The 8,468-nt window shown below is 51.9% G+C and overlaps 1 protein-coding gene across 2 annotated transcripts; it reads left to right on the top strand.

Annotated features, from left to right (window-relative positions):
* Nucleotides 1-1,139: 1,139 nt before the first annotated feature.
* LOC138103984 (uncharacterized) lies at nucleotides 1,140-7,733 on the top strand. 2 transcript variants are annotated; one of them, XM_069002661.1, is made up of 6 exons: nucleotides 1,140-1,508; nucleotides 2,348-2,535; nucleotides 4,044-4,164; nucleotides 5,243-5,951; nucleotides 6,246-6,359; nucleotides 6,738-7,733. In XM_069002661.1, the coding sequence occupies exons 1-4, from the start codon at nucleotides 1,280-1,282 to the stop codon at nucleotides 5,311-5,313; spliced, it is 609 nt and encodes a 202-aa protein (XP_068858762.1). In that variant the 5' UTR covers nucleotides 1,140-1,279; the 3' UTR covers nucleotides 5,314-5,951; nucleotides 6,246-6,359; nucleotides 6,738-7,733. The 2 variants fall into 2 exon arrangements, with proteins under 2 accessions (XP_068858762.1, XP_068858761.1); XM_069002660.1 differs by having other exon boundaries at nucleotides 5,243-6,359.
* The last annotated feature ends 735 nt before the right edge of the window (nucleotides 7,734-8,468 follow it).

Genomic DNA, 8,468 nt, shown 5'->3' with positions numbered 1-8,468 from the left:
TCAATGCCAGCACCTTCCCCGCCAAGCTGTGGCGCCTGGCGAACAGCCCCCGCGTCCGCTCCGTGCGCTGGGACAGCCAGGGCCAGGGGCTGCTCATCGACCGCGCCCTCTTTGAGCAGGAGCTGCTCAGCCCGGCCGGCGCCGACGGGGCGGGCGGAGAGGGAGGGGCGGCGCTGCCGGACTCCTTCAAAGCCACGCACTTCGGCAGCGTCGTCCGGCAGCTCAATCTCTACGGCTTCCAGAAGGTGCTGGGTTGGTTTGGCGCGGCTGTGCCGGGCGATGCCGGGGCCGTCGTGCACTTCAAGAATCCCAACTTCCGCCGCGACCGCCCCGACCTCCTCCTGCGCATCAAGCGCCTGACCAGGGCCAACAGGCAGCGGCTGGCAGCCGGGCTGGAGGTGCGCAGCCGCCAGCCCAGCCGCTTCCAGCAGCTCAACACGGAGCGGCCGCTGCTGCACTTCCCCGCCGGGCACCCCCCCGGCGCCGGTGAGACGGGGTGGGAGCTGCGGGCGTGAGGCTGGCGGGGGCTTTGGCCGCGGGCCCTGCCCGTGCTGGGGCCGCTCAGCGCGGCTGCCCCGGGCGGCACAGGGGCTGTCCTTGGGCAAGGCAGCTGCGCCGGCAGGGCCCGGGAGCGGTGCCGGCTGTGCCGCGCTGCCGGGGGCTGCGGGACGGTCCCGCCGGGGCTGCGCTCGCCACAGCCCGGCCCGCTGGGCCTGCAGCCGGCCCAGCCCTGAGCCGTGGCTGGCTCTGCTCCTTGCCCGCCCCTGGGGTTGCTTGGGGAGCTCTCCGTGCGGGTGTGTAAGCCGAGGGCCCGGCTGTGGTCCCGCCCAGCTGGAGGGAGCCTCCTGTCCCTTTGGAGCAGAGGGAAAAGACCCGGCAGTTGGGTTTCTGGCAGCTGCCTCCTGCCAAGGATTTGCAGCGGGACGGTTTTCCCAGACGGTTGAATGAGTAGGGGAGAGCTAAGTAGACAAGGAATTGGTTGTTGAATAGCCCGGAAGCATGTTTTTTTTTTTTTTCTTCTTTGTAATCCTGCTTGGGAGGATGGGAACTTTTCTCTTCCCTGATAGAAGTACAGTTGCTGCCAAGGGAAACATACCTGAGAACCAATACTGACCTAGTCTTCCCTGTGCCTCCTTTCCTCTTCCCTGCCTCCTACACAGCTCCCTCATCCCAGCACCTCGGTGCTGTCTCACCTGAGGGTTTAGAGCTGCCTCCCGGACCTCCCAGGACAAGTCCAGGTGCTCAGGAGTCTGACGCTTCCCCACCAGCTCCCAAGAGAATGTTTACCACCTCTGGACTTCCTGGGGTCTCATCTGAGGAACCAGGCACATGCAAATTTCCACTCAAGCGTGAGCTCGTCATTCCACTGGTTCGCATGGACCTTAAACGCCACCCTGAGCTCATGGTTCCACTGGTGCCTGTAGACCATCCGAGAACTTCCGTGGCCCTTCCGCAGAAGCGCAGCTGCACATCTTCAGAGCAGCACACCCCAGCCTACAGCCCATCAGGTAGGGAGACAGTTTGTACCCTTGCTATTCAAACAGGTCCTGGAAAGTGACCATTTGAAGTCTTTTTGCACAGTGCTCTGTCGTGGGAAGATCTCAAGAGAGAATCAGGTAGAAAGTGTCAAGTGTATGGGGAAGCAGGACCATGAAAACAAAACCAGTCTCTGTCTGCTTTTCCTGTCCTTCCTCCAGATTTGGAGGGTGTTCTGGCCATTTTCCAGACAGCCTCTCTGTAGGGATGAAAGGGAGAGGCAGAAAACATTGGTCCACAACCGGTCAGTGTCAGGTGCACCCCCATCTCTCTTGGAATGAAGCCCAACTAGGATGCTGACAGGATATTGCAGAGTTTGCAGATTGTCTCTCCTGCAAAGAAGGCTATTAAATTTCAGTGAGCTCTGTGTGTCCCCAGAACTGCTGCAGCTGCAGAATACAGCCTCACCCACAAGGTTGCTTTTTACAATACAATCAGATTTGAATTTTAGCATGTGTGTCTGCAGATCTGAGCTCTTCCTGGGTGAATCCACTTTCTGTGGTCTGTTGGGATGAGAAACTCAGAAGCAGCCACATCCAAAAGCTGCTGGGGAGATAGAAAAGGCTGAGATTACAAAGTCTTTGTGTGTAGATCAGTTTTACAATCCATCCTTTAATATACATACCCATCAATTAGAGGAAACACTGTTTGAGAGGAAGAAATCAGTCTTCCAATCCCCTGGGAAGTCAGAGTACATCTCTGGAATTGAGTTTCTGTGTGCTTCCTGTGATGTTTGCTGCAAGGCAGCAATAGAGCTCTGTGTCCCAAAGCCACATTCTGGAGCCTGACCAATGTGTTTGGATTCCTGCAGCCACGCCAGGCAGTTCAGCCCCCAGTGCTCCAGCTGGCAGTGCTGCTTGTGCAGCATGGACGGCCTCCAGCTGGGCTTGGAATAGTCCTGGGGAAGAGGAATTGCCACCCCTGGATCTAGACCTTGTTCTTGAGACACTGGAGGAGATGCTGTCACCATCCCTGCCTGAAAGGTCTCCCTTTGCTCAGGTAACTCCATTGGGTGGGAGTGAAAGGGGCTGGGCTGAGAGCTGTGGATGTTGTTGCATGGCTGAGAAGCAAAGGCTTCTTGGATTAAGCTTTGAATGGACGAGGAAGGATTTGCTTGGTCAAGCAAGATTTCCAAAAGAAGAGGGAATGAAAAGTCTCCCCCCTTAGGGAGGATGAGAGGTTTGAGCCGGTGGTGGCCAGGTTTGGGTGCTCCTTTTGCTGGGGAGAATCCCTGGTGCAGGGGCCTTTGTGGTGATGCTCTGTAGGTTCTAAGAGGCTCTGTGTGATGGGAAAGAAGAGAAGAGTGTGGGGAGAATTGCCACTGAAGGCAAAGTGTCCCATGCAGGGAGGGGCATGCGAGAGGTGCCTCCGTTAGAGCAGCAGACGTGGGCTCTGCCTGTTTTGGGTGGGAAGGCCAAGGCAAAGCAAGGGCTGGGCTGCAGCTGCTGCTGCTGCTGTGTGAGCCGTGCCGAGCGTGCAGGCGCTGCCAGAGCCGTGCTTGGGGATGGGCTGGAGCTGCAGCTTTCTGCTCCTCTCAGTAGCCTGGTGCCTCCATTCCTGTTTCTATCTGGCAAATCCTCAGCTGGGCAAACTTGCCAGCCTTGCTCTCCGTTTTCCAGAGCTCAGGCACCTTCCTCTTGGGCATCTCTGTGGGAAGAGATGTGTGTTCCCATCCAGACCCTGCAAAGCTGCAGCCTGGATGAGAGTGTTCTGCTGTTCTGCTCAGGGCTGTGGAGGGAGGAGCACATCCCTGTGCCAGGAGCTGGCAGAACTCCTTCCTTAGTGCCCACTTCATGTGTTCAGTGTGAGCCCCACATTCAACTTTGTCGGCTTTGGCAGCTTTTGGACTGTGTTTGAGAAGTCAGTCTTCTCCACTGTTGAAGGCCTTTGGGGCCCAGACTTCTTTGTTAGGAACAAGGGATGGAAGTGTGTGAGCAGTGGAGCTTTAAGGGGGCAGAAGTGTTGGTTTTGAGGCCCCATGACTTGTGTGATTGGTGAGCAGGACAATGGTGATGCTGGACATGAACGGGTTAAGGACTCCTTTAAGCCCAGGGGCTTCTTCTGTGTGGAAGAGCAATTCAGTCAGGGACCATGAGTCCTTGTGTTTGACAGATTCCCTCTTTGGATTAGGAATCCCCTTCCTGTTAACTCTTGCCTCTTCCCAGATGTGCCTGGACTTTTCAGTTCCTGTGTTGGCACAGGCCTTTTTGCATATTATTATACAACTTTGCCAAAGAATTTCTCTGTTTTGTTTAATATGCACACCCACTGCCTGCTGCAGATTTATTAGCCAGAAAGGGCAGAGTCAAGGTGGTGAGTGGGATTTTTTGGGATCCCCAGTATCTCATTGCCAAGTGTGATGACCTTTCGTCTTCTGTAAACTCAGACACAGCAGTTTTCAAAAGCATTTTCTTCTTCAAGAGAAGAAAATGTGGCAGGCTCTGATCTATTGTGTCCCTGCAGAAAACAGTGAGTGATATTTGGGTTTCTTTCTTTCTGGTTTTCAGGACAATCGTAGTGTTGCCCCTGAGTCTTCAGGAGGGGAGGCCGGGAACAGGGCTGCAGCAGAGGGAGCTTTGCCTGGCGCCATGAGCTGCAGAAAGAGGTCCCTGGAGCCCAAGGAGCCTGGTAAGGAGAGAGCCCACACTGCTTTAGAGAGCTCTGAGGCAGCTGCTCTGAGCCTGCCTCTGGCAGGAAGGGAGATGAGAAGAGTTGAGCTCTTGTCTGCAGGGTTGGTGCTTCCTGGTGCCTTTAGGTCAAATCCTGCCCTGGCACAGCCTCCCCGAGCCCTGCCCTCCACGCTTCTCCAGAGGCACTGACACCGAGTGCTGTGCTGTGGCCAGAGAGCCATGAATAACCCTGACCCTGTGGGAGTTGTGTCACCAACCCAGGTGTCCCAGTTTGGAGCTGAAGTCTGTGGATGAGTTTGCTGCAGGGTGACAGTGCTCTGGAGGCAACACTGAGTGACTCCTGAAGCAAGAGAGCAAAACCCCAGCAAAAAGTCAATGTAGAAGTCTGAGCTTTTTGTCTCAGAACATTAAATCAATGTATGACCAATCTGCTGGTAGGCCTAGTGAGACACATTAAAAATACAAGCAGCAGAAGCTCTGAGGCCAAGCAAATGATAAAACACAAGGATTTATGATTTGGAAAGGAAAAACTTAACTTACCCCAAATTAGCAAGAACTAATAGGAGAGAGAGAGCACCTTGGATCTGCGTTCTTGAGCAAGGCTGGTGCAGCCTGCAGGCCTCATGGGGAGATCTTTCCCTCCCAGTTCTTCCTGCCAGAGCTGATGGTCGAGTTGAAGCCGCTGTTGCTCACTGCAGAGGGCAGTTTGTAGGTCCCAGGTAATGGAGCTGGTTCGTAACTCAGCTCACAGCACCCTTCAGCTTCAGCCATTTCAGTGAGGACTGAGGTGTCTGTGTCAGCACAGAGGAGGAACAAGGCTGGGCTTCTGTGTGGGAGCTGGGACTGTCTGTGCTTCAAGCTCTCGTGGGTGCTGAGACTTTATCGGGAGACTTCAAACCTTCAGAGGTTTTGAAAACTTGGAATGCTCCCTGTTCTTTAAAGAGCAGGCTTCAAATTCCCAAGGGAGAGTCTGCCTTTCAGGTCACCTTCTACAGTCTTTGATAGAAAGGCAATTACTTCCAAAAGGAGAGATGCCTGAAGGCCAATATTGACTCAGTGTTCCTTTTGCTTCCCAGATATCCATCTGATCTACCTCTCCAGGAGGGCTGCCTTGCGTGGGAGGAAGGGACCGTGGGAGAGCCTGTGACCATCGGGCAGGTGGAATCCCTCTGTTTATAGATAGATTTATAGATGTCTATAGTTATATTTATATATCCATATAGTTAGTTATAGTATTTACACTATACTTATTAGTTACATATAGTATTTATAGATTTATAGAGTTGTGTTTATAGGTGCATATATTTATAGATCTGTGTAGTTAAATTTATATATATAGTTATAGATGTGATGTAATTATACATATGCAGTTACAGTTATAGATTTGCAGAGTTATATTTATATATGTGTAGAGAAAAATTTATATATATATCTAAGTTATATTTATAAATGTACGCAGTTATATAGTTAGAAGTATTTGGATGTTTAGATACATAGATTGATGTTTATATAGGCCTAGGCTGCATTCTAAGCTCTTTCTGCCCTCAGCCACCTTTTTAATCTCTTGTTTTCCCCCTGTGCCCCCTCTGTCCCCTCTTCCTGTGCTGGCTCCGAGCTGGCGGCCGGGCCGGGCGCAGCAGCAGCTGCAGCCCCGGTGTCCCTGGAGCGGTGGGAGCTGCCGGCGGCCGCAGGCACTGTGCCCTGAGGAGCTGCTGGAGGGCGGTGAGCCAGAGGGGGCTGAGGGCGCTGAGGAGGCAGCGACACTGAAAGGACGGTGACCTTGAGGTGCTGGTGGGACTGGGGGGTTTGAGGGAGCAGAGGGCGAAGTGGCACTGAGGTAACAGGGAAGTGGCACAGGCTGAGGGGGGTGGCAGGTCTAAGGGGACAGGATGGATCTGAAGGGACTGAGGGGCATGAGAGGACTGTGGGGGTCTGAAGAAACTGAAGGCGGCTGTGCGTTTGCCGAGGGCATGGCAGGGCTGAGGGGATGGAGGGGGCCAGCAGGGAGCACAGAGGGATCTGGGACTGTGGCTCTGCCAAGCCATGGAACCAAGTCCAGAGTCTCCACTTTTGCCACAGCTGCCCTGAAGTCCTTGAGAACATCCAGAGACTGATGAGAACCAGCAGGGAGAAGCTGAAGGCCGCCAGCAAGAGCAGCGAATATGAACCTGCTGCTGCCACCCGAGAGCCTGGGTGAGGCCCCAGGGCCGCTGAGGCAGGGTGGGCGTGAGGCTGGCGTGGGCTTTGGCCGCGGGCACTGGCCGGCTGGGCAGGAGCGGGCCCTGCCCGTGCTGGGGCCGCTCAGCGCGGCTGCCCCGGGCGGCACAGGGGCTGTCCTTGGGCAAGGCAGCTGTGCCGGCAGGGCCCGGGAGCGGTGCCGGCTGTGCCGCGCTGCCGGGGGCTGCGGGACGGTCCCGCCGGGGCTGCGCTCGCCACAGCCTGGCCCGCTGGGCCTGGTTTTTCTTTCTAAGCCTCCTGGGGAGGCTCTGAGATTTCTCTTCCCTGATGGAAGTGCAGCTGCTGCCAAGGGAAACGTCCCGATCCTGACTCAGTGTTCCCTTTGCTTCCCAGGTGTCCCATCTGCTGTCCCTGTCCAGGAGAGCTGCGCTGCACAGGAGGAAGAGACCGAGGGAGAGGCTTTGAAAATGGGGCGGCTGGAATCCCTCTGCTTGTATTTCTGTTTAAAGATGTATGGACTTGCTCATAAGATAGTGATAATTACATGGATATTTATATGTAGGTTGCTATTTGTATAGGTATATTTCTATATGTATGTTGTTATATTTATGGATGTATGCTGTATATATATATGTTTGTAATTATATATATGTGTATCTATCTATCTAAGTATATGTGTATGTTGTTATGTCTGTGTTCTGTTTCCTATGTATACTGTTTTCTAGGTATCTATTTCTATTGATGTAGTTCTAGGCATATGGCTACTTAAATAGGTATAGTGGTATTTGGTTAGGTATATATGTCTATTTTTATATTTTTATATGTATATTGATCTATTTCTATGTATAACTATCTTTACATATGTGTTGAGATGTACAGCTATATATTGGTATTGATTCGTTGTATGGATATGGAGATTTGTATGGTTGCCTAGAGATAGGTTTGTTGTATGTATGTATTTCTAGATATAGTATGTAATATCTAATATTTCATCTATATCTGTATCTTGTGGTGGTTATAAATGTCTTTATTTCTATTTAAATATGTGTAAAGTTGTACAGTTGTAGAATGCTGTTTATTGAGTTCTTGGCATAGGGCTATTTAGAGAAGGATAGTGATATTTTTGTACTGATATATGGGCTGTACGGTTGTAGTAGTATGCAATAAATTAAGTTGTTAACCTTCAGTTGATCTTTGTGTATAGTGAGTTGTTGTAGAGGTTGGCAATAAATTAATTTTTGTTAACGGAAGTGGGTATTTGTATAGTTTTACATTGCATTGTTGTAGAAGTCTAATAAATTACTTTTTTGAACTTAAAGTTAGATCTGTATAGTTATATATTGTCAGCGCGGGTGTAGCAATTTGTAATAAATGACATTTGTCAACTGAGATGAGTGTCCTGTGATTTGTGCTCTCCAAAGCAAGGGGCAGATGTAGACGTGAGGACGCTGGAGGATTTTGGCCATGAAAATCCCCAGCCGTGCCCAGCAGATCCCCCCAGCTGCAGCCAGGCTGGGCAAGGGAACGGCACATTTGGGCTGCCAGCAGAGCCACACGTTGGCTACAGACTCGCTGCAGAGGCCTGCTGAGAAATCGGGGCTCCCCTGAGCGTAGAACTGCAGCCAGGAGCCACCCGGGGAGGAGAAATCGTGCCCAATGAAAACAAGAAAGAAAATGTGGCAAAACAGATGTGATGATACTGTGGGAGCTTGATTAGATGCCCTAAATCACCACTGTCTAGGCATGTATTCAGCAACAATAATGTGTATAAAATCCCTTCCAGGAAAGATAGGATTGCACTTTCCCCTTCATTTACCTTGCTGTTTAAGTGGAAGATGTCCTTGTTACTGAGAATTTTTGCCCTTCAGCACCTCCCTCCCTCCCTCCCATTAAATAAAAGATTATGTACTGCAACGTGTCACCATAAATGAAAACAGCCCTGGCCTCGTGACAGTGTTTGCAAAGTCTTCCCTCCTCCTGCCCCTTCCTGTCCAAACTCTACCTGAGGTGAGTGAGGGCTCCAGGAATTCAGCAGGGTGCAGTACCACCACAGGTGGGAAGGTTTTGCAAAGCTTCCTAAGTATCAGGAAACTCTGGCTTTGCCAGTCTTCCCCTGGAGTATTG

The sequence above is a fragment of the Aphelocoma coerulescens genome, assembly GCF_041296385.1.
Source record: "Aphelocoma coerulescens isolate FSJ_1873_10779 chromosome Z unlocalized genomic scaffold, UR_Acoe_1.0 ChrZ_unloc_scaf_3, whole genome shotgun sequence".
NCBI lineage: Eukaryota > Metazoa > Chordata > Aves > Passeriformes > Corvidae > Aphelocoma > Aphelocoma coerulescens.
This window is presented reverse-complemented; position numbering and strand designations above follow the sequence as displayed.